This window comes from Centrocercus urophasianus, unplaced genomic scaffold (genome assembly GCF_019232065.1).
Source record: "Centrocercus urophasianus isolate 14NV4802_14NV808 unplaced genomic scaffold, USGS_Curo_1.0 seq_12, whole genome shotgun sequence".
NCBI classification, from domain to species: domain Eukaryota; kingdom Metazoa; phylum Chordata; class Aves; order Galliformes; family Phasianidae; genus Centrocercus; species Centrocercus urophasianus.
The window spans coordinates 60,018,529-60,044,692 of NW_024884364.1; the positions used below are offsets into that span (position 1 = coordinate 60,018,529).

General features: G+C 39.5%; 1 protein-coding gene across 4 annotated transcripts in view; it reads right to left on the reverse strand.

Annotated features, from left to right (window-relative positions):
- Nucleotides 1-285: 285 nt before the first annotated feature.
- EDAR (ectodysplasin A receptor) overlaps nt 286-26,164 on the reverse strand; it is a 71,765-nt gene continuing 45,886 nt past the window's right edge. For 3 of the 4 annotated variants that reach the window (XM_042810276.1, XM_042810274.1, XM_042810277.1), the window contains 8 exons: nt 22,120-22,205; nt 11,508-11,594; nt 10,196-10,324; nt 10,035-10,109; nt 8,354-8,426; nt 7,675-7,834; nt 4,242-4,302; nt 286-2,908 (listed from right to left, as the gene is read on the reverse strand). In XM_042810276.1, the coding sequence (XP_042666210.1) occupies nt 2,589-2,908; nt 4,242-4,302; nt 7,675-7,834; nt 8,354-8,426; nt 10,035-10,109; nt 10,196-10,324; nt 11,508-11,594; nt 22,120-22,205 (991 nt within the window). In that variant the 3' untranslated portion in view covers nt 286-2,588. The remainder of the gene's footprint in view (nt 2,909-4,241; nt 4,303-7,674; nt 7,835-8,353; nt 8,427-10,034; nt 10,110-10,195; nt 10,325-11,507; nt 11,595-22,119; nt 22,206-26,164) is intronic. The other variant, XM_042810275.1, reaches the window with a different exon arrangement.

Consider the following 26,164-nt stretch of genomic DNA (forward strand, 5'->3'; position numbering starts at 1 on the left):
TATTGAGAAAGGAAGAGTGGTCTTTGCTTCAAAACTTCTCAAAGTGCAGTGCAGACAAGCAGTACGATGTGGGAATGCAAAGATTCCTTCATGCATGTTACCTCGGTGCTCCCATACCACAGGAATGTGCTGTTAGCCCCTGGCTAATTTATTTAATTGCACATTTATAAGGCAATATATGAATTAAAAATAGAATAATATAAAAAAGATAATACTACTGTGTTTGACCTCTTTATTAACATATTTTATGTTCATATTTTACAATATAATAAGTTATATGTACAGCATTAAACAAAATTATTAGAAAGTAAGGTTTGGCAAGATATACAGGATTTTTTTGTTCCTGTACATCTTTTGTGTAACAATAAAAATACTGTATACTATATAAAATAATGTTAAATAGTCTGTGTTCACATTGGCACCATTGATTTCAAGACCCTCACTTTTTAAGGCCCAACAAATGTACAAAAGAGGATTCTTTTGGCTTCTTTTAAACAAACGAGTGGTGCGTACTATTAAATGAAACATGAAATAATGGGGATAGTCAACTGAATAACACTGCAGTTATACACTGGCACAAGAGAAGTAGAATCCTCCCATTCTATTTTTTTTCCTTTTTTTAGTAGCAATAGACTGAATCTGCAAATGTAGGGTCTTGGAAATCTTGTTGAAGATTGCAGAGCTGTCAGCAAACCCCAGAATCTTACTGAAGCCTGTTGAAGTCTGTACTAATTTGTTATTGATTTCAAGATAGCAAGAATCCCATCCATAAATTAAACATCAGTTAGCCAGTTAAATATTCAAATAAATGCAGTTTGCATCTTCCTTTATAAGAAAAGTCAAAATTCTCCTCAGATTTAGCACATGCAAATTAACAAAGAGTGAGTTAACGATACTGAAGAAATGGTGAAAGAACAGCGAGGAGAGGTTTTATGTTGCAGTATGTACTTCCTCTGCAATACAGATGAAGTGCTGAAAAGATCAGTAAATACAGATGTTAAAGGGTGATACTAAGTGTTCAGCACAATTATGATACTATGATAGATACGATCTGGTTATTAATGGAATTAATGGAATGCTGGTTACCAATGTCAGAGTTAGAGTTAATATTTTTTCTCACAAAATTTTTTTTGGTCAAGCAATTTGGAATTGAAAAAGTGTAGGTTGGTAAGCGATGGTACTCTCCATTTAGTGATTAAACACTGAAATCAGTCATTGCTAATTTTAGCTACAAATTAAGGGCAGAGATTTGGCATCACCTTCTGGATTGGGATCTAAACAAGTTCACAAACGTTTTGACAAAGAAAATCAGAGTAGCTAACAGGAACAAATAATGGGATTTTTGTTGTGGTTTTTGATTCTTTACCTTCCAGAAGAGCTAATTTCCATCTGTGGGGTCTGTGCTCACATTTCAGGTTTGATGTTAGGAAAGATTTCTTCTCTGAAAGAGTGGTGAAACACTGGAACATGCTGCCCAGGGAGATGATTTAGTGGGGAAGTATTGATGGTAAGTGAATGGTTGGACTAGATGATCTTAGAAGTCTTCTCCAACCTTGATGATTCTATGATGCCATGTTTTACATGCACTGGAGCACAGCATTTCAAAGCCACTTGTTTCTGTACTTTCCAACTATCTAAAGAAATCTACTGTTTTTGCTCTCAGCGTCGCACATGCCCAACTGTTGTCTGAATATTCCTCTGCTTGAAATATTGACATACAGACGTCACTATTGGAAAGTCAAGTTGTTTGTGCAGTTTTTGCATTGCTTTTTTTTTTCTGGTAAGGAAGAGAAAAACTTGTTGCTCTCCTCTGCACTTGTGAGGGATCACTGCCAACTCACACTGCCCTTAGCCAACTGGTTTTTCTGCAGAGTGTGCAGTTTGAATTTACAACTTCTGAAATGAGGGTATGGACCACGAGTGCATTTACATGCATTATATACAGCGTTTAGAAGCGCTTCCATCTGTAAATTATCTTGGAGCTTTTTTTCATATACTATAATTAGTTTATCTGAGGACTGTGTATATACACCTATGCACATACTTTTAGATTTAATAAACCCATAGGGAATATAGAAAATGAAACTGGTTAAATATTAAATGTGTTAGAGCTGATAGAAATGTAGGTGCCTAATGTGTATTAATGGATACTGTGGCTGTGGTGCCATTTTTGACTGTAACTGCTAGACCAATGGTTGACCAAAGCCCCAAGAGATAAAGCCATCTCCGGCGAGCAACTCAACAGCTTGCAAACCAGGCAGGAAGGGCAGCAGCAGGCATATCTGCACATGTACTCAAAAACAGGCTGCAGAATTCATGTTTTTGTGTCTGCTTATTGTCAGTAACTGTTTAACATAATTTTTTTGTTTCACCACCTGTTTCATACCAAGCTTCTTGGGAGAATTCTGTTCTTGTTTTGGTAGATGTATAACTTCATTTTCGTAGAAGTAAAAGAGAAAAGCTTCCCATTGGTTACCAGGAGTGATTATGTAGAAGAAATGGTCTCTTATCCAAAGTCTCCAACATGCTGCTGGCTGGGATCATTGTTCTCAGAGGTGTTGTGGGAGCACAGGCCCCAGCCAGGCCCATCAGGAAGTCACTGCTGGTTCAGGAGCAGGCATTGCTTGTGCCCACTCCAGGATATCTGCACACAGAGACTCGACAGCATCCAACCGCTCAATTTGTACCAGTTTGGTGAGCAGTTCTGGGATGCTGTAGCCTGCTGTGCTGATGCGGTCAAACAGCTGCATGCCATCTGTCATGCCACCAATTTCGTCCCTCTTCAACCCGAAGCTCTCAGCAAGGTGACGCCACGTTTTCACTATGGCCTTCTCGGTGTTGTATGTTGAACTGAGCATTCGGCTGGTCTTCTCCAAGCAGTCAAACGGCAGCTCCGTAGGGCTCAGGCCTGCAACATGAAGGGTTCTGGTCAGACAGCTCTGTGTACAACTCTTGGCTGTTCAAAGAATTTCTTAAAATACTATTAGCAACAGGCACAGCTAAAATCTTCAAGTGTGAGTTCACGATAGGTATGTTTAGCTCCATATCTCACCTGGAAACAACAGGCTACAACATTCACAGAATAATTAGAGTAAAAAGTTTGCTGGGGAAGAAGTACTAAACGGGCTGTGTGCATTCCTATGGTACTGCCCCCTCCTGCAACAATTCACTTGCTATGAGGAGTGTATTGGAAACATATCCCTCATGAGTGGCTCCATGAATACACCTCTGCATGTCCAGCACAGCATTTGAGTCAAGAGCTCTGACCCTTCCCTGACTCCTTCAACAGCAGCTGCTGTAACATCACTGTAATTGAAAGTTCCCTTGTAGGAATGCAAAGAGTGAGGTGCAGCAAAGACACCAGATGCTTGCAAGCATAAAAGTCCCTGCAAATGTTCACTTGTCACTGCTAACACTGAATCTCTAGAGATTATTTATAAGTTTCATTCTGTGAGGAAAAAGTTATTCCTTCTCACACAGTTTTTGTTTGCACTGCTGATCACTGTAGTTTTGTACACTGTTTCTGAAAACAGTCTTTTGCTTCTGTAGTTTTCCTGCTTCACATACAACAGCAGTAATTTGATGGGAGATAGTGCTCCCTGAATCACAGAAAACTTGTTCACGTGTGTGCACACAAAGTATGTGAGACAAAAAAAGGTAAATGCAGTCACGTCCTCTGTACTGCATGAACATTAGTTCGTGTATCTTCTGCTGAAACACTCCAGCTAGCCAAGTGATAAAGTGGGTTAACATGGACAATGCTGGCCTACTTGGAAACTCTGCTTATTGTCATGAGAAGTGGGACAGCTCTTAGAGAAGCAGAGTAGGTCAAGACTTTTGTCTGAAACACAATCCTGACCCTCCACAAATCACACTTTCGTATGTGGACCCAACTTATGCCTTTTATCCATGCAATTAAACAGATAAACACATTTCCTTTAGGTGAAAAGGAAAGTTCTCTGCAGTTTGGTCCTTGTGGATGTCCACATTACTCTTGCATCTCTCCATCTGGAGAGCAGCTGTGGTGCACAAACCCCAACCTGAGCAGCTTTGGAATCAGGGCGACATAGTGCTTCACGCCAGACGGCAACAAATCTGCCCCCAGGAGCTTTTTCCAGATTTGCACTTTCTTTCCATGAAACTGTCCTTTCCATAGGAAAATAGAGGGATTTACATTTTACAGCAAACAACTGTGATTTAATTTTGTGCTTTTACAAGAGGCACAAGTTCTGTATACTCACCTTCTGCAACGTCACATACGTTAGCATACACATCAAGTATCTTTTTCCTTCGACTTTGAATCTAAAAGAGAAGAGATTTGTTGCATTATTTTTTTGGTCATGAGAGTAAACAAATGGCACACGGTAGTACAAAACCTCTGGGAGACCCTTCTTTCATGGCTCAAGAGATTATCACATCATGTCCTCAAGGGTCATTTTTGAAGACTGATGGAAGAGGATGCAACAATGCAGCAAAAAGTAAAAGTTTCTGCTTTGGCTTACCACTGCTTGAGAACTTTCTTTCAATCTGTTCTTCTTTTAGATAGTGTCTTTTCTACTCTAAGTGCTTCTGTGTTTTGTTTCCCTTTCAGACTGAAGGAAACTCCAGATAATGAGGACAAATTCAATGTCACACGGAAAAAATGCAAAGGATTTCCAAGTAAATTGGAAATCAGACTGAAATTGCCTTCATTCAACAGTGTAAGAGAACTTTAGAGGGGATCACCTTTTCTGTCTTTTGGCATAAAACTGCTTACTGCATCGCTGATTAATTAGATATTTGCTTCCACAATACATTACTTGTGTGAATCTGAAAGATTTTATAGAGAGACAAAAAATCAGTAGCAATTTAGACAGGGAAAATTTAAGGTCGAGGGTGCTGTCATCATTTTTGACAAGAAAGAGTGTCAAACTGAAAACTTGACATCTTCTAAGCTGAAAATGGACATTTTGATGTAGTTTCATTTAGCCAAAATATTCTCAAGGTTTGGCCTTCAATTCAACGTGGATTGAAAATAAATGTCAAAATGTCAGGAGTTCTCAGGGGCTGGAATTGTCATCTCTCTGCCAGCTTTCATTAGGACTGAGTTCTTTGAAAAGCTGTCATTTTGATAGGATTCCAGCATTATCTCTACAAATTCACCACTTTTCACTGCAAACCAGGATGAAAAAAGCTCTATTATTTTCACTATTGTTTTTTTAAAATTTGTTTGTTTGGTTGATTTGTTTTGTTTTGTTTTAGGAAGATTTTTCTCATTTTATTTGGACTGTAAGTGGCAGGACACATCAATTACTTGGATTAATAGACTTGCAGCTGGAGACAACCAACTGGCTGCTCCACCCAATGCCTGTTTCACAGTATGCCATTTTACAGGGAAATGCAATACAGACATTGACTTATTCACAAATTCTGGGTACAGTTTACACATGCTAATCTTTGGGATCCTGATGTACATTTGATAAGCTGTTTCAGACGCTTATAAACAGAAAAATTTCTTTTAAAGGAATTTGTTAAAATTCATATAAGACAATGAATAGGTGCCTATTTTCATTCTCTCTTCATTTTTAGAACAAGGAATGAGGGTAAAGAATTTCAAGCAGAAGCAAAATTACTCAGGATGATCTTTTTGCTTGAGCCAGAAGATGGGAAATTTTTAAAGCTTTTGATGGAAGCAAGCAGGTGGATTTGGGTTTGGTGATCCTCCATGTGGTAGCACCTTGCATAATGGTTTTTGATTTAACCAGAGCAGCGTTTGATAAGAGCAGGTCTTCGACTTTCTTTACCCCTCTCAAAAAGCTACTTAATACTCTTTCTAGTACTAGAAATGCTATTCAGTCTCTAGCCTCAAGCAAATTACCGCTTTTCTAACTTCTGGCAACTGGCTTAGATGTGAAATCTTAGGTATGGGCTGGGGAATCTTGATGTAATCTGCACTTTCATTGACAACTTTGTCTTCAGCCTTGTTAGCAGGCCTCCGCTCATTAGCAGTATGTAATGACAGTAGCTCTGAGAGAAAAGCTCAAGTTTCAGATGTACTTATGAGATACCTAAATTGCTCAGGAGAATGTAACTACTATGTATAGTCCTTAAAAGGCAAGCTGTTTCTTATTAAATGTTCTGAGTTCCTACTTGCCTAACTTATATAATGTAATTCTAAGCAAGGGCATACAGAAGTGTGATAATGTTGGATTTTTACAGAGACCTCATAAAACTGAATTTTAAAATAGGAATGTTAGAGTATTAAGTTATTTTCAGATAGTCTGACTAACTAACTACACACAGAAAAAACATCTTTCTTAGGCTGAGACTTCGTGTGTCTGGCTTCAGCTGAAAAATGAGCTTTTTTAGAAAATCTGAGAACCATCCCAGCAAAGTAAAACATGCAAACAAGATGCAATTTCAAACCTTTTTTATTCTTCACAACATAGCATCTCCCTCATGAGGAAAGGCTGAGAGACCTGAGACTCTTCAGCCTGGAGAAAAGAGGACTGAGGGGAAATTTGATCGGTGCTTATAAATATCTAACAGATGGGTGTCAAGTGGATGGGGCCAAGCTGTATTTGGTGGTGACAGAACAAGGGGCAACAGGCACTAACTGGAACACAGGAAGTTCCACATGAACATGAGAAAGAGCTTCTTTCCTTTGGAGGTGACAGAGCACTGCCTGGACGCTTTCCTGTGTGACTTGCTGTAGGAAATCTGCTTTAGCAAAACTCAACAATCTCCAGAGTTCCCTTCCAATCCCTGCAGTTCTTAGATTAATGATACCATTTTGTCCTAGATATTGCTATTTTTAAAATTGTTTCTGAAGTTCTAAAAACATACAAAATGTCAGAGCAAATGCTTTCTTTTTAAGGGCAGATTCATCTTAATATAAACTAAACATTGTGTGGGTAAGGGAGTGCCTAACCCTGCTTTGAGTAGCCTAAGTGAGATAAACTGCCCTGAGCAATACAGATTCAGCAGGAAGAAATGAGGGCCTTCCACAGCAAAACAAACCGTGCATTTACATCGTCCTTAGGAGCACAGGAGTGTTCTTAAGCACATATGTGTTTTTGGAAGTTACACGCACACACACACACACACACACACATACACACACATACACACAAAAACAACCCACTGAACACAACTTCAGATATCGCTGAAAATTCAAAGGCATAGAAATAGCCATGCCCCTGAGTCAACACAGGCAGATGCTATGCTACTGTGTGACTTCAGCCCCACTGTCCAATTATTTTTCTGTCTGATTTTCTGTTGTCAAAGTAGCTTTGGGGTTAGTTATATTAGCATTAACTATACTGGGGGGTTGCTGTTTTCTTTTTCTTTCTTTAGACTGTGAAACATACAGTGCAAAAAAGCAGAGTTACTTCTTTTATAGCAAATGTGTTTTTCAACCCTGAAGAGTATTAATACATCTACACAGACACGCTCTTCAATATTCAAGGAATTTCATGTGCCATTATGCAAATGAGAGTCAGTAATAAAACTGTCAGAAGAAACTCTCTTGTATTTTGTGGATTAGTTCTATCTGTGTGATAGTGCATTTTTTTATAGTTTGTATCTTGTTTTCTTTAGAAAAAAAGAAAAAAAAACAAAAAAAAAAACCCACCATCACCACCAATAAAAACACAGAAAGCAACTTTCAAATTTGAAATCTCACAATTGCCTTACCCCTGTTGATTTATTGCTTGTAGAAGATTTATCTCTGGCCAAATGCACTAAAGATAACAAGCATCTCTCTGGTGTCCCTTGTTTGTCAACTGCAGCTTCTTCATCACTATCCATGCTACGACTTAGAAGTCGTTCATTCTCAGAAGATGCATCGTTTTCACTGTAAAATGAAGGATAAGGTTGTATTAGTGAAGTCTCTCGTGGTTTGACTCCAATGATTTCCTTTCTGCTATCCCAGAGTAATGGAATAAAAATGTTTTCCATTTTTTATTCCCCTGAAATCCTGTGAATGTAACTGCATTCATCTTCTGAGGATATATGTGCAATGCTCACCAAGTTGCACAATCATGCTTATCTTGCAAGAATCCTTCCATAGAAGGACTTCCCACTGAGGATAGTGTTTGCCTCAGTGGAGTTCTGTAATTCAGCACAGAATCTCTGTGGGCTACAACCCAGAGCACATGGTGCTCAAGGTAATGTTTCAATGCATGGCGGCCTTGGTCACTTCTTCCAGAAACTAACCCCTGCAGCTCTTTCATTGACACATTTTTCCTTGATCTACCAGACTAGAAAACTACTTCTACTTTGTTCTTCATGAATTTCTCTGCACCAGGATAAATGGTGACTCTACCCTTTTCCTACTTCAGTCAAAATTGAAAGCATCTTTTTTTTTACCTACCTTTTAGCAGCCTTAGCTGGAGTTGCTGTAAGTTTTTCAAACTCTTCTTTCTCAGAGAATATCACAACATTATCTGCAGATAAACAATTAGAAAAATTTACATTGGAAATGGGTATTCCAACTGGTGTTTTGTCTGAGGAGCTACCTTAGCTGGCAACCTTGCTGCAAATGGAAATCTCTCTGCTACTTTTTGAATTGCTATCAGAGGATTAAATGACATTCTGGAAATACAAATACTATTACAAGAGGGATGCTCCAAAAATAATGCCTCCTATTTTACGATGTTGGCCCACAGTATCAAGAGGCGGATGTTGGTGGTATGGCAAAAGAAGCTGAACCTTCCTGCCAAAATCCATTACATATTGTTGCTGTGTGACAGGTGGCAGCAGAGGGGTACTCTGACACAACAGCATCTGACATAGAAATGCAGATGAAACAAAGGGGTGTCAATGAATTCCTCCATGCAGAAAAAATGGCACCCACTGACATTCATCAACACTTGCTGAAAGTTTACAGAGACCACACAGTGAGCACAGTGAGGTGACAGGTGGTGCATTTCAGCAATGCTGACAGTGATGTAAAAAGCAAACCATGTTCTGGATGGTCATGCACAGCTGTCACACCACAAAATGAAGAGCATCTCAATCAGCTCATCAGCATTAATTGGTGGATTATGACCAGGGAACTGTCTTTGGAGCTGAGTATCAGTTTCAAGGTTTTGGAAACAATGATGGCAATACTGGAATATTGCAAAGTTTGCACCAGGTTGGTCCCACTGATGCTTATACAGTAACTGAAAGAACACTGTATGCAAGTTTGTCAGGACCTACTGAACCAATCAATACTGGGCAGAAGGTGACAGTTTCCTGGACTGCTTCATTACCAGTGACGAGACATGCAGTCACCATTATGAGCCAGAATAAAAATGATAGTCCACATAGTGGGAACATGTGAATCCCCCACTGAAGAAAAAGTTCAAGATGCAGCTTTCAGCAGGTAAAGAAACATGCAGTATCTTTTGCGATAGGAAAGGAGTGGTTTTTTTGGATTTTCTAAAAACCTGGACAAACCATCAACTCTGACTGCTACATCGTGACACTGATTCTAACTTCCAACATCAGGCCAGAGAAGAAGACAAAATTTCTCTTGAAACACAATAGCACCAGGCCGCACATCAGTTTGAAGACCATGGAGCACATTACAAATCCTGGCTGGACTGTCCCACAACACCCACCATATAGTCTAGGTTTGGTGCCTGCTGGCTTCTATCTGTATGGGCCGATGAAAGATGAACTGTATGAGCAACAATCTTCTAGCAACAATGCCACCGTAGCAACTGTGAAACAGTGGGTCATTTCCACGGGTGAAGATTTTTACAAGCACAATACGCAGGCTCTTGCTCATTGCTGGTGAAAATGCATAGCTAATGGTGGTGACTATGTTGAAAAAGAGTATTTTGTAGTTGAGAATTTGCTCTATCAAGTAGTGTTTTTGTGCTCTTTGTATCTGCTGCAGTTTCCATGGAAATAAATAGGAGGCATTACTTTCAGATCAACCGATGTACGTAATTATTTTGTAAATAGACATTGAATGAGGGAATTGTAATTAAGAGAAATGTAACATGAATACTTAAGCCCAATGGCATCTTGGATAGAAAATGTAAAACTAAAGCAACTTATACCTTGTACTTCTTTCTTCTCTTCTTGTGTATTAGCCTGAGCTTCAACATTTTTTACTGAGTGGCTCTTGCAACAGGCTAGAATGTAAAAATAACAATAATTATTCTTAGAAGCTATCTAAAATAGCATTTGCAGCAAAAGACTTGTTGTGCTGAACAATTACCTTGAGCAGAAGGTTTGGTTTTCACAATGTAAAACATTATGATGAGGACAATGGCAATTGCCATTATGAATATGGTAGACATTGCAATTATCAGAGCTGTAGCCAGATGTCCTTGTCCTGAAAGGTCTGCTGGAAAAACAAAGAAGTATTTTTGTAAATAATCAACTCTTCAGACCAAAGAATAGTTAACAGTTCTCAGTCCACACTACTATTAGAATCTGCACTCTCATTTTGTTGATCTGAGTCTTGTTTAAGCATTGCAAAACTAAATGCTACTTCTCAAAGGGGAACTATCTAATAATTTTCAAAATTGTGACTTAGGCTGCAAGAACAGCTTAATAGTATTCATTCATATTCATATTCAAAAATACACATACTCAAAAATATGTGATCAGATGACTATACAAAGATACAGGAAAGATACCGGGGATGGTATTATCTGCTAATAATACAAGAAATTGTATGTATGCAGGAGTAGCAGTGTTCCTAACAGTGAACTAGTGAAATAGTACTTAAAAGAAAGAAAAACAAACAAAAAATACTAAATCAAAAAATCTCCACAAAATGGGCTGAGAGATAAAAGGTCCACTGATATCTCTGACTGCCTCAAAATCTTTGCAGTAAGGGAGAACACAATGTACTTGTGGAATAACTAATTTTTTTTAATAGACTTAAAACACAGCATGGCTGCAGGGTGAATTTAAAATAAGATATGCAGAAAGACTGAAGCAGAATCTGGATGGACAGGTCAGAATCAAAAACTCGTGAAAGAATGCAGAAAATGTCAGGTATACTAAAAGGCAGGAGAAAAATTTTTCTGAAAACATGATCTTCAGGATCTTGTTTACAGACAAAACGACCAGGAAGATCAGTGTGGTCTGTACCTCATTAACTGCATGCTTCCTGTTACATGTACTCTGTTCAAACATTTTAAAAACTTAATAATCATAGTAGAGAACAGTTTAGAACAGTTGGGTAAGAGACTGGCTTTAGTCCATTTTTTTGCCACCATTCTAAATGAGGCTTTGCTGAGGCACAGTGCCCTATCTGTATCACCACAAATAATGTGCTAATTAATTGCTGGTACTGCCCACTAATGTCCAAGTGCATTTTAAGTCCATCCTCCTAGAGCAGCACTATTGATTAGCCAAGAAATAAAAATTAATTCTGAATTGTTTTTAATAGCCATCTGAGAAATCTGGAAAGAGTGGCAATGAAATTCACAACAGATACCATCAGTTCAGTCGCACTTTTGCTGATACTATTTTTGAGACCAACAGCTGCCACATTAAATCCATGAATGTCTTCTTACCTTTGTGAGCATGCTGGTAAGGTGAGAAGGTACTTGTGCCAGAGGTGCTTGGGAAAATGGCTGAAATGCCAGAGGTAGCCCCTGCACCTGCAAAAGAAAAACAGAAATGCCATAAACTTCCACACTTAGTTCATATAGTCAAAGCAGTATCTTAGCCCAGGTAAAGAGAGCCTTGGCTTTTCTTGATTGCATTTCCTGTTGGTTAGCAAAGAGCCATGAATTCACCGTGACATTTTGAAATGTTACTAACCCCAGTATGCATTGCTGGCATGTTGAAAGTTCTATGTAGAAGACAATTTTGCACAGCATCTAGAAGGAGGAGAAGTCAAAGCTCATGAGCTGTTATGAGCATAGACAAAACTCATCACATGAATGTTCTCATGGTTATCCTTCACTAGCAGGATCACCACGAAACTCTGATAGTAATCAAGCCCTCACAACCCCACAGGAAAACCTAGCAAAAGCAACAAGCAGGACTGTTGAATGTCCTTCTGTTTCATGGAGCTGCACTGTCGTAGAAGGAAATATTAGAATTTCTGCCATCTAGCTGGATAATTTGTTTCTTATGATCCCCTCCTAAATCTGTATCCAAGAGGGAAAAAACCCTCAAAAACAGTGAGATGAAGTACCTCAAGGACTGTTTCTTGCAGGCAGAATGAGGTTGCCCAGTGGAGATCTTCCTTTGGTAACTTCTACAGTTCGGTTTAAAAGTTAGCTAATATTTTTATTAATCTTTCACATGTTGCCACACACCATATTTTCAAAGCAGTAAGCCAAGTCATAAACTAACATCTTTTCACAATACTAGACAATAGTGAACATTACTGGGAATAAGGTTGTTGATGAGAATGTCATATGAAAATACAGGGTGGTATTGGCATAGAATTCCAAGAAAGGCATGAAAACATTGGGTTTGGAAGAAAACATTCTCTTGATTCTCAAATAATTTTTCAAATAATTGGTGAGGAGGTTATGCAAACAGCCACTATGAACAGCCAAGGAAAACCATCCTCTGGCTGGGAGCAGGGATAAAAAAATCCCTTCTGCTTTATATTAGCTGTGCACAGAAAAAATCCAGTGATGACACTTAAATTCAGCAGACCTAAAGCCAGAAGACTGCTCCAATCACACAGCACATGGCTCAGCAAGCTGGTGTGGCAGCTAGAGCAGCTGAGAACTCACCAAGCCATTCTTTTGACCCAGTAAATATCACAAGAAATTCGACCCACTAGGTAAAGTTGACAGGAAATTAAGTGGCCTGGAATGGTCTGAGAAATGTTCCATGGTTAAGTACAAAGAAATGTACATGCTCTTCAAATTAAGAATAATGTTTTCCAAAAAAAGGAAGAAAAAAGATATTACCTAACATAAAATGTAGCTGCATGTAGTGAATGCAAAGTGTACATTCTTAGTATCCACAAAGTACAAGTTGCAGATGTCTTCAAAAGATATTTCCTTTAACAACGGTAAAATTTCTTTCAAACGTCATTTCGTGAAAGGAAATGAACTCATTTATTATGAAAACTGAAGGAATTTTTGAAACTGACAGAGTGTTTCCATAAAGCTTTAAATGCACTAATTGGTTAATTCAGATGCTTTTACCATTATGTAAATGACAGGCAGATTGCATATATCTTGTTTCCAGTCCCTTCCCTGAAACAGTTCTTGGAAGAACTGTTTATAAGTTCCAGAACCTGCAGCACAGCAGTGGAGCATCTACACGTCAGCAGATGAAGATACCATCCCTCTGTACTGGAGGTTAAAGACAGGTACTTTGTAAGATTGCTAGTAATTCTTCACAAACTGAAATGAATCACGCTTCGTTTCAACCTTATATTTACTCATTTCAGTTGAGCACTGGAAGCAGTCTAGTCAATGGCCAATGCTGCAGCTAGAGACAAGTCTGTTCTTTCATGTCCACAGCTACTAGGCTTATGCCTTTTCTTGCCATCTCCTGGCAAACCCAATTACAGACAATTGCAATTCTGTGCAGTTCTTACAGGCTGTAACAAGTCAACAGCAGCTTTCTTTCCACTGCCTTTCAATTAATATGGCAAACTGCTCTGCTCTGTCTGCCTGCAGTTTATCTAATAAGCTTGAGTTCATCTCCTTTATAAGCAGGGTTTATCATACTCTCTGTTCCTTCATTTGAAAAGTGGAGTAATTGAAGGATTTCTGCCTAATCCTTCAGTCATTCAATCACTTGGTATTGGTAACGTAAGGTTTTTCATCTGTAGGAGGATGGAGAGCCTTGGTGGGATGTCAGGGAGCAGCACTTCCCAGGAATGGTAATGGGAAAGGCTGTCTGTTTGTCCTTCAACATTACCAAGCTCTTCAACACCCAGCTCTACCCACATGAAGATATTGCGTGTTGCCCACTCTACACACACTGAAGCTTCTTCAACACACAAGGGTGATCATTTCCATCTTTGGAAGAGCCTGCATAAGGAATTTTCCTTTGGTTACACGGGAATGGGGCTATGGTGCTTCTGTGCTGTCTATCATGGCAAGAGGTAGCCTGATGCTAAAACTCAATGGCCTTGCACATATGCCTGTGTGGGAGTTAGATATTATGCATATTTTAAGTCTATTATCAAATTTAATAATTTGATATATTCACTATGAGCCAAGACTTTTCTTTAGAAGTGGCTTAGAAACAAGTGCCAACTCACGCACCTGCACTACAAGGGGAACCAAAAACGCCAGCTTCTGCAGAATTTCAGTTCATGTCTTTTTCCATTTGAGCAAAAAGAAGCAAAGTAACAAATAGAAGCAAATCAAAGCAGTCTTGAAGTACACCATGACTCCAGTGTCAGCTGTTCCTGTGCACATCCAGTTTTGTGTTCAGATACATTATTAACTTTGGTTCCAATGCAGATGACACTAACACAGTCTATGAAGACTTAGAGCTCAGGGAGAGACATCCTAACATGCTACAGCACAACATATGGAAATAACTCTGTTTTAAGCCCCAAAGAATACTGATGGCTGTAATATAGCTGTGCAAAGGAGTGGTTTGTATTCCTAGACACCTGTAAGTAATATTATAGGAATGTGATAAAGACACTAGGAAGAAGGCTTATCAGTGAAGCTTTGCCATTTTTTGCATTATGTTTTTATTAAAAAAAAAAAAAAAAAAAAAGATGTCAGCAGAGTCTAAATACTATTTCATTAAAAAGCAGCATATACTGATTAGGAGAACAATTTCACCTATATTCAGATTTGAACATTTGTTGTTGTTTGTTTCTTTAACTGGAAAGATAGCTTTAACTTAAATTGCCATGCAGACAGCCATTCATCCCCACAGTGAACAAATGCAGGATAGTAACATAACATTTTTGTTTTAAGGAACCATTCTGCTTTTTGTAACAGGACTATTGCTGTTGTTTATGTATCTCAAGACAGATTTATAGCAAGAAGTGATGAACAAATGTGCCAGATCTGTGGGACGAGGAGGGCACAGGGAGGGGAGGGTTGCCCAACATGCCCTCTCACAAGTGTTTGTGCCTGGAGGAAATCTGGTGCAGCAGGGACCATATGTGCTTCTGACATATGTTGCTGTAAGTGGCAGCTTACTGGTCCGTGCAAAGGACTGCTGCTCCTAGCTAGCAACAGCTTTTCGTGAAGTTTATTTAATACTTAATGACTCACTATAAAAACACACAAAGTGTGTATGCAACAGACTACCAAAGTGATCCTGAAATACAAAGTGTTTAAAAAAAATGCCTTTTTGCCTCTGTGTGTCTGCTCCTTGCTACTGGGAGCAGTTTGCTGTCTCTCCTTTCGCACCCCACTTCCCACAGCCATGGCCCATTTATGAATGGCAATCCATACTTGTTACTGCCAGCTGAGCTGTGCCTGCAGGCACTGTGGCCATTTTAAATGGGTGAAGTAAGATAAAGCACCCACACAAATTAATAACCAGCAGCCTGAAATATGAGATGGAAAAATATATTACATTGAGTTGAAGTTCAATAAAGGTAGAAAGTTTATGGCTGACAAACTAATCGGAAACTAGATTATAACTAAATCTGGTCATAAATAAAGACCTAGCTATTTAGAAAGCCCACATCAGAATTTTCAAATTAATGTCAATCTGTATTCAGGTACTTACAGAAAAGGTTTTCAAACTTAAGGGAAGAACTTCCTATGGAAACCCTGTCCATTTGGACAGTCATGGAACTGAAGCTGCTGTCAAAATCCAGCTGCTCTTCAAGGCGTCTACATACGGACTTAGTAAACAAACATCATCCAACTCTAATAATATTGCAAATCACATACAGCAGAAATTATCTCAGGCACTGGAGGACTACTTGAGTGCTTTGGATTTTCCTGTTATTTCCAGGAGATATAAAGAATAAAGGCATTTCAGTCCAATATTTACTGTAGCCTCAGGCAGATTTTTCAGTTAGTTTAGATAGTTATTAAATTGGGAAGAGCGAGAAGCAAACAAATTCCCTAGTTTGAACGTTTTAAAACTTGTGATAACCCTAACCCTAATTCCTACAGACTTTAGTTTTAGATCTGGTCATTCTCACTGTAAGGAGCCACTACTGCTCAGACACCTAAAGACATACTTTATACTCTCATGCTGTGTAATGTTTTTAACTTTAGTTTTTGTCTCCCATTATTTTGCTGGGGCAGGGAAAAGTGCTGAGGACAGTAAGATGTATGGCCTTAGCCTGACAATTTATTTACTGTTTTGTTTAAGATTTACTGAGAGCTTTAACTGTACAGTGCTATTATGTTGCAGGTAGATGCGCAGGGACACCTCACACTTGTCAGAGGGAATGGCCCAAAGTCCTCAGAGTTTTCAGGTGAGCTGCAATTGCATCAGATGCCCTCCTGTGTGATACCCAATGTTACCTGGGCTCTGCTTTCCTGGCTGCTCAAGAGGGCAAAGTCCATACTTGATCCTCAGATCTTTTCCCTGGAAGGTTTATGGCTGAGGCTGGCCAATTTTCTCCCAATATTAGGTATAGACAGGCCCTGAGGGAATGAGTACAAGGCCACACCACCAGTGAACAATAAAGCACTGCCTTCAATGTTTCTCCTATTCCACATGTAAAGAGGAATGGGGTGTTCAGAGATCAAACGACTCAAAAATAAATAAATAAATAAATAAATAAATAAATAAAAAGTTTGTTAGCTCCAGCTAACAAGCCTATTCATTTGTAAGCCTAATTTGAAACAGAAGGAAAATATTCCAATGTTGATCGTATTACAAAAGGACAAAACTGGCAAGAAAAGAAAATTAGTGATGTTTCAAAGATTGGAGAGTTAAAACAAAAACCTATGAAATAATTATTTTTCAGCAAGGCAAGTGTTTTTGATGTTAGGCTTGCTTGTGTTATACGTTTCAGTTAAGGAGGTTCAACCTTAAACATGTGGGTATAGAAGCGACCCCTGAGGAGGGCTTGCTGCACTGAGCCCTCAGCCTGTTAGTAACTTGTTCTGTCTCATCTGCTCAGCTGGTTTTGAAGTCCTAACGATGCAACAATAGATATCATCTTTTATGTTTCCAGATGCTATTCACTCTCTCATAGTTCAAAAATAACTTGACTACATTTATTTTTCTTTGTTCTCTTCCTTTTTTTTTTTTTTTTTCCTCCTCCCTTTTGTCTTTTGCTAAGCCACTACTGACTTACTTAAAAACTTACACAAGTTGATCATTACAACTGCATTCATGCCTATGGCCAGGAAAAATAAATAAGAGGAGTTAGCAGTATGCTTTGTCCACGTATACACAAGAACACATAGAAAAAGAAAACCCCCAATCACTTGCTGAAATTCCCTACATCAATAGTTTGAGTGGATAAGTGTTTACATATTTATCTTAATTGGGTAATAATGACTTCAAAATATAATGTTCAAGATTTTCTAGCAGAGTTTGGTTTTGTTTTTCTCCATCAATTTTGAACTTAAATGGCAAATATCAAAGTTCAAACAGAAGAGCAGTTAACACACATAAACTGGCTGAGAACTGCAGCTGCTCAAAGATAACATCTCTTCCAGCAGCAGATGCACTTCTGCCAGAGAAAACTCCGTGAAGGTTAAATTCTTCTGTCTTTTGCATATCCTTCTACATTGGATGAAAGCAAAATAATAACCAACAGCTCTGCATATTCAAAGGCCTCAAGTGACTTCAGTTCCAAAACTGCTGACAGCAAATCCAGCACCATTAACTCTGGGAAGCCACATCTTAAAGTGTTTTGGTGCTCACTACCTGCAATACATCATCCTCCAATTTGCAACAGAAATCTGCATCCAGTAGCTGCTTCCCTTACCCTCTGCGAAGCTGATAGTTGTCGCAGAGGTAACACATCCCAGTTGAGTGTCAGCATGGGTCACGGATGGCTCACAATGTTCTTCATGCACTGCTGAAGGTCTCACATTCAATGTTTTAACACTGTGCTCCTCTGTGCCCAGCACAGCTGAACTGAGGCTCATACACAGTAGACGTGAGGGCCCAAAAGTCTTACAGAGGCATTTCACAGTGCACAAGACATGAAAAATTGAAATCTTTATGGAGATGCTGACTCATTTCAGAAGACAAACTCTTTTCCAAGTCAGGAAAAGCCTTCCTGCATACATAGTGGACATCTTTGTACTCACATAAGCACACCCTTTGTTCCCTACCAGCACTTTTCTCACAAGCCACCACCAAAACCTGACATTCCTCAACCTGACATTCCTCACAGGGCACAGAGAATTACTGCTTTTATCTTTCAGTCCAGAGTGAGATTTTCGGCACTGCATTCTGGTGATACGGTTATCTTGATTAAATATCTGACCTCTACATGTCTCTCTCTCCTCCCATTCTGATCCACGCTACTTGTGCTTTTTCCAGCTCAGGTCCCTTGAGAAGAAAAAAATAAAAGCAACACAGGCCCATCGTGGAGTTTCTTTCTCACCTCCCATACCCTTTACACTAGTATTTCCAGATGTTGGGACATGGGGTGTTCATCTTGTTTCCTCAGCCATTTCAAGGTTTATTGACTGTTTAGGAGATGAAAGTTGCACAGCAGGCTCTTGGAGTTGAAAGCTGTTTGTTTATCCTTTGATCAAAACCAAATATTTTTCTACCAGGTAGAATGTATGGTGAGGCGAGGTCTTTGAGCTTTCCCTGCAGCAGCACACATACCTAGCTCAGTTCTTACTCTGGCCCTATGTAAGAGGAAGATCAAGCAGCTCCCAGACAGTATTTTTCCAGCTAAGGAGAACACCACGGTCCTTCAAGTCAGTCTCAAACCTAAAGAAGGCCTAAAATGGGATTCCTCTGCCCTAATTTTTGTGTCTAGAAGTATTAAAGCAGAGCTTGTCACACCTGGCTTCCTATAATTTGCCACCCTTGTTTCCCTGCAACACTTTGGGCCACCTCTCTCCAGTTACATGAAAGCGTTTGGAGAACAGGCAGTTTTGGGGAGCAGCACTCTGGAAAACTTTAAAAGGTTGAAGCTCCTGAAGGCTGTTCAATGCTACTTTGAAGTCTCAATAAAGGAACTGAAGAGGCCTGGGGCTGTATGGACTTTGTTAATACTTCCTGGGTCCTCCATCATGACAGTCAGAGGGAGAAGCAATGGCCACCAATAGGCAGAAGTTCTGAGTATAGGAACCATTCATACCAAAGAGCTGATATTATCCTTCATGTGACAAAAATCACGTTTGCTTTGGGGCTACATGCTTAGAGTGCAGAAGTTAGATTAGTTTGGAATTTGCAAACCTCAAAAAATTATGGAGCTGTGCAACACTGACATGATAACTTCTCTTTGATTGGTATGATTTGATGGTAATGAAGCATGTGGTAAATAAGGTAAGGTAATAAGTAATAAGGTTTTATATTTACTTATATTTAAAGTTTTTTGCTAACACCAGATTTTATGCTGCCTGCACAACAACAGTGAGAAAACATTTCCTTCAGCAAGACTGATTTTCCATTTGGAGTACCAGTTTTTGTCTGTGAGCCAGGAAGGCACCATTACAAACAATATCCAGAAGTTTAGACATTATAAACCAAATAATCTGATCTCAGTGATTTGAGTAATTTGGATTTTTAAAACCTTTCTGGTCTATTCAACAGTTGTAATCAAATGGCTAGTTTCATGGATCTGACTAAAATGATAACATTTATTATTGCCAGGACTAATGTTTGCTACACGAGTATTCAGACAGTTTGTAGGCTGTCTAAACTACTCCCAAAGATAATATATTTATTCTTGTGTTGGCCAAGTTAAAAATGCAAGTGGTTAATCAGTTGTATAATTCATATTTCCCTTGCAAATATACATTATATATAATATCTGCCAAATACTCCCAAAAAGGCAAAAATTTGTGTTTTGAATTGAGCAATAACTGTAAGACCTTCAGGTAGCTCCATGCCACATAAGTAAGCTACAGTATGTTTATGCTACTAAAAGATCCATTTCAGAGTGTGCTTAAGACAGAGTATTGGAGCTTAAGAAGTGATTAATCTCAAATTAATCCTACTATCTCATGCCATCTTCTATTTTGGAAACAAAGCAAATCTGGGATAAAATGTGCATCTCTATACTGGCTGGTGGCATCTCAAGGAACTGCTGAGATGAACACCCCACATCTTGAAGCAAGACTTGGCATGCTGGAAGGGCAATTTCATCGAATCATAGAATGGTTTGGGTTGGAAGAGACTTTTAAGATCACCTGGCTCCAACCCTCTTGCTATAGGCAGGGACACCTCCCTCTAGACCAGGTTGCTCAAAGCCACATCCAGCCTGGCCTTGAATGCTTCCAGGGGGGGACATCCACAACCTCGCTGGACAATCTGTCTCAGTGTTTCACCACCCTCACAGTAAAGAATCTCTTCCTAGTATCTAGTCTATATCTACCCTCTTTCAGTTTAAAGCCATTTCCCCTTGTCTTGTCACTACATGCCCTTACAAAAAGTCCCTCCCCAGCCTTCCCGTAGTACCTCTTCAGGTACTGGAAGGTTGCTATAAAGTCCCCCTGGAACCTTCTCTTTGCTAGGCTGAAGAGCCCCAGCTCTCAGTCTGTTTGTTTGCCAAGTTTCACTGATCACCTGTTGATCAAGTCAGTCTGCAGAGCTCAGTACCATCAGTGTTGGGTACCATCAGCAACGATAGCACTGTTAGGCTCTTGGCTGGAAGTGGGTGTGACTACATACTCATTGACAGAGCAGCCAGCCTGCATAGGCATGCAGAAGATGTGTCTGCATCCTTTCCTCTTATCGCATGCCCTCATCTCCCACTGAGACTCTTAGCCCTGTGTTTCTACTTAGCTCTCCACGTTCCTCCCACTTCTCACACCAGGGTCCTCCCCAGCACCCTTGCCTTGCCTCCTAGACAGACCTTATCTCAACAGAACCACACTCCCTCTGGCCTTGCCACTCCTGTCTCTGGGGCAGAAGCACATGTTTTAGGACCAAGTGAGGTCCTGCAGCCAGGCAGGGAGAGGTGACAGACAGCTGAGCAGCCACAAGGCATACACGTGGGTTGAAGAATGCCTCCTCCTGGACTACCACCCTAGGATTCTCTGCAAGATGATATATATAATCCAAGCTCCTGCACTTTAGGAAAAATAATAGATGTTAATAACCCATCCTCCTCCTTTAAAGTGGCGTGCAGGTTACCAACCATACACAGTTCAGCAGCATCTGAACTAACTAATTGCTAATTCTGTACATAAATAAATGCTTAGGGAGCTTTGTGTCATCCACTGCTTTCAAATCAAGTAGGCAAAGTGCTGCAATTCCTTTTCATGGCAAAGATTTTAATGGGCTTTTCTTTTTACACGTAGCAGGTTTCTCTGGCAGATAGCTTGTATTTGTCTTTTATATATATATATATATATATATTATTATTCTCCTGACCTACTCCAGTTTCCCTGAGGGAGCATCCAACTCATTTGCTGTTTCAGAGGGAACTTTATTTTTCCTTTTCTTTTTCTCAATTTCTTAATGCTTCAAAGGAGAAAGCAGTCTTCTTGGGGAGCTACATCTGCATTAGAGTGCTATTGCAAGCTGTCTTTCCTCTTCCTGGCCTGAGGATGTCAGCTATCGCACACATGAATAGGAACTGCCAGGATGTCATATACACTTCCATACATCTTTTTTCAATCAGCAAACTACAGGTTATTTTGTCAATGAAATCCACAGATTTAGCTCTCTTATCAGTGCTGACTGTCACACTCCAGCATCAGCCCCTGTGTCACCCAGAAACCAAAGGATGTAAAAATGTGTGATGCATTTTTATTGACATCTATGAATTTTTCCATGTTTTCTTCGTAGTTGAACTAAAGCTGAATTTAAAAAATTGCAGTTTTGTGATGTCCTACTTGGTTAAATAACCATAATAAGTCCTGCATGGGATGTCTTAATAGATGAAAGCTGGAGCATAACTGAACAATAGCAGGTCCTAAAATCAAAGGTTCTGATCTCTCCCGAAATGTTCAGCATTTGCTTCCTTAGTTGGCAAGGCTAGTTGGAAGCAGAAATTGCTTTACTGGAGACTGAGTTATTGTTTGAACATAATAATCATTGCTGAAAGACTTCATATTGAGCTCCCAGATGATCCAAGTCAAAACCAGATGAAATACAGAGAAATTGATGAGCACTTACATTCTTTGGTGTTAGGAGGTGCCAACAAGCATGAGTAGCAAACCATTCCATATATGTTTCGAGGTCTGTTTTCCAGCATGTAGTAACTGAAATGAAGGGCAAGATGAGGCAAAACAGTGTAAATTAATATACTGCATCCAAGCATGGTTCATCAGCAGACAATTATACTGAGATAAAATCATTTAAAAAAAAAACACTTTTATAAGCAATTTGATGCAAAGATAATTATTTTTTTTTAAACTGCCTGAATAGAGACAGTGTTTCTCCTCTTCCTTTTACCCCTAAGAGGCAATTAATCAACCATCAAGCGTGCACAACAAGAAGGTATCATTGCCTAAAACAACATTATTCTCCTTGCTGTGTTCAAGCTGTAGCATACAGCATACCCTGAAATAAGACTTTTCAGAATAAGAGAACATTATTTTTGAAGCAGGGGTCGCTCAGGCAAGACCATCAGTTAGATATGGTTGTCTGATTTTCTTCTCAAGCATTATAAGAATAATCTCAGCAACAGAACCAAATCTAAATAGCAAATGCAGGAAAACACTGCCCTTACAGGGACAGATTAGGATTTACAACCATTTGTGTTTTTTTGAAGTTCCCTTGATCGTGGAGTTGCAGCATGATGAAAAACTTTTCATGATTTGAACTGGGCAGCCACTGAAGTTAGTCTTGGCAACTGGTTCTACAAGAATTGGATCCACATACAATCTAATGAGTAAAATACATCCAAATCGTACACAGTGGATATGCTTCTACAGATGCTAAATTTTAGTGAAGAAATGAATAGTCATAGTCTATTCTATATTGATAAGAACTCAATGTCATAAACACTAAGTAAAGATCTTCTGCACTTATGCTGTCTACGTACGTGCAGAATGTTTTGGTTTTTTTTTTTTTTCCTGGAAAATGTATACATCAGAAAGTTACTGCTGAAACTGTCCATCGAAATCGGTTGGTCATTAATGAATGACCCAGCCTATAAATAGTACATACAGATACAGGAAATTAAGCACATTGAGTCATAGGATGGAGGATGGTGCTTGGAGATAACTAAAAGAACACATACACTGAACACAGTTCCTCTTTTTGTTGTTGTTGTTTTTATTTTGCTGGCATTAAAAGATTTGCTCTTACTCTCCCCTTTGGCTCATGTGCTCCATCTGCCACTCTGCCATTCTCTCAAGAGAAGATCATTATCTTTTGTCTTTTATGGGGGGCTGTAAAGCAGTTAATAAATAAGCAGTAAATGGTTGTCCAACCACAAAAAAAATAAAATAAAATAAGAGGAGCAGACCAAAGATACGTATAAATCTATAAAGAAAAATACAGAAACAGTCATGATCCACAACCTAATAGCCACAGTGGTTTATGGAAGATATACAGCCCTTCTGACAATTAATTAAAACAAGCTGGTGGAATATTTCTTGGTTTTCACCACAATGCAGAGTGTTGGAGGACAGGCAAAGAAAACTGAAGAGGATGTTCATGGGCAAGCAACTGTTCTCATATGTGAATAGGAAGCTCTACAATTGCAAATATTAATGGTTCATCTCTGAATTACTGGCAACAGACAAGTTTCTGGCTATGCACTAATATTTAAAGCAATGCTGGAAGTGTCTGATTGCTTTATATTACTAACTATGGAAAACAAGTGGACCAATAACAAAATCACTAATTTTCATGGTGCTATTCTTGCACTACAAAACCTATTATTACTCTTTCCTTAGCACTTTTTAGGTTATTTTGAAGTGTTAGAGGGAAGATGCGGAAGTGAAGGCTGAAATGAAAAATGAATGTGTTCTCCTGCTTAACAACACGGTATTTTAACTTGGACTGATCTTAGTGGTGCCATGTCAAACTTGGTGACTTGATCCAAGAAGAAGAATCTACAGCATCATGTTTAGGTCTTCCTCCTGCAAGTACCAGTGCACCTGGGAACAAGACAGTAGGACAATCTGCAGAAAGTAAAGGGGAGGTGGCAAGCACATAGGTGGAAGCATGAGCTGCCTTACCCAGAACTGCAGGGAGGGCTTTTATTTCATTAGAAATTCACTGGCTAAAGACCTAACAGGTCACTCCATTGAGGGAGGGGAATCCAAGTTGTAACTCGTTCCCTCATTCTTTACACTATTTGTCATGCTTGAAGTGCTTTGGGATAGGAGCATAAGCTGAAGCCTGCAGTGTCCCAGGAGGTTGAGTCTAAGTACCTCCAGAGATCTGAACTTTGGTTTTGAAGACTATGAATTTGGACTTAAGCCTTTACATTCTCCCTGTGCGCTCATCTTTTCCTTAGGCTGCTTTACTCAGCTGATGACAAATAGCAAAGGGATGAGATGCCCACAGACAGACTGCAGTATGAGGGATGTTATGTGAAGAAAGCCTGCAGCATGTTACAGAAGCACAGTCCTCTTAAAATGCAGACCTTAATTTTTCACTGCCTGTGTCATAGAGGCTCTTGGAGCACCAGAGCCCAGGTGAGGGAGCACTCTGCTCACTGCCACTCAGCCAGCTTGGCTTTCCCTCTGCCACGGGGGCAGTGGCAAAGAATGGCCAGGCAGTACTGCCTACCAGCTCTTATGCTCTGTGTTTCCTTGTTGTGACACAGATGGAACTTCTGGGCTCTCCAGGTCGATCAAGGCTCCAGGCCTTGTTTCAGCCCAAATTTAATTTATCTCCAGAATTTCATCTCTTTGAACTCAAGAGTGAGTCTTTGTTTCTCCTTAACTGCTGGCCATACTACACCATCCCAGGAGCTGCACACAGCCAGACTCCAGCCCAATTTCTGCTACAGGTTACACCTGTGCAAACACAATGTTTTCAGATCACTCCCCAAGTACCAGCTGTGCAAGCTGATTATTTTCAGCCAGCACCCCACTCCCACCTGGGTGACCTCATCAGTTCTGACAAAACTGCAAAACAGCAACTGTGGCCACTATTTAACTTTCTTGTTCTTTATGATGTATGAAGGGAAGTCAAGAGGGAGTTCTTTTAAAATCACATCATCAGTTTGCTTGGCTGGCAGTTAGACGAGTCCTTCTTTTTATTTGTAAACTGTGAAAACTTCACAGAGACTTGCTGATATAATAAACCTGGAGTCTTGTAGGGCCTCTTTAGCAGTTTCCTTTGCTGAGGCTATGCTGTGTCTGCAAACACTACAAAAGGAAATGCTGGGAGGAGGTACACCTCTAAGCTAAAGTTGCATACAGGCAGAAATTCAGAAGTAAGGTGAGTTTGTATTATAGGGTATTAACTTGTTTAAAAAAAAAAATATTGCAAAAGTAAATTCATCTTTGGGTTTGCAAATTTTAACAGGAAATATAATCAATAATGTTTTAGTAGCATATCTGATGTAACAAACTGTTTTCTCATAATTACTATCAAACTTATACTGAGTTTAATGGGCCATTGAAAAGATGGACTTAATAAAACAGCATCTATTTTAGCTCCTTCAGTGAGCCTTGGAATTTGTTTTTACTCTGTATAACAGCACACAGACCACATTGGCAGCTCCTTAGACCCCTTTCTCTCTGCTGTTTAACCATGATCCTGAGAGACTAACATTGCCTTGGTGAACCTCCTCCTAACAACTATGTGAGCTAATGCTGTCAGCTGCTGACAAATTGGCCAGCTGGTCATGTTTGGAGAGGAGATATTTTATGTTTCGAAGCACTGACTTCCAGTGCCAACGTGGAGCCTACAGGGAATGCAAGGCATCTTCATGGAGCTCGTTTGTAGGATGCAGAATCTATAATGTGGCTTCTGATGTGCTGTTGGAGGCCAAGCTGGATTTCTTGAACACACCTATACTACATAAGATACTCCCTTTCTGTTTCTAGTAAGAGAAGTTTCAGTTTTTCCTAGTTTTTCTTTTTTCCCTGATGTTTGTTGCTTCAATTGGTGAGATTACAGTAAGACTGGTGACATGTCCTGATTTACTAGATTCACAAATACTTTTGAAATATTTAAGCTTATTGTTTTAACAGGTATTATTCACCAATGTTGTACCTACAGTCAGCTAGGACATGAAGAGAAGCTATCAGAG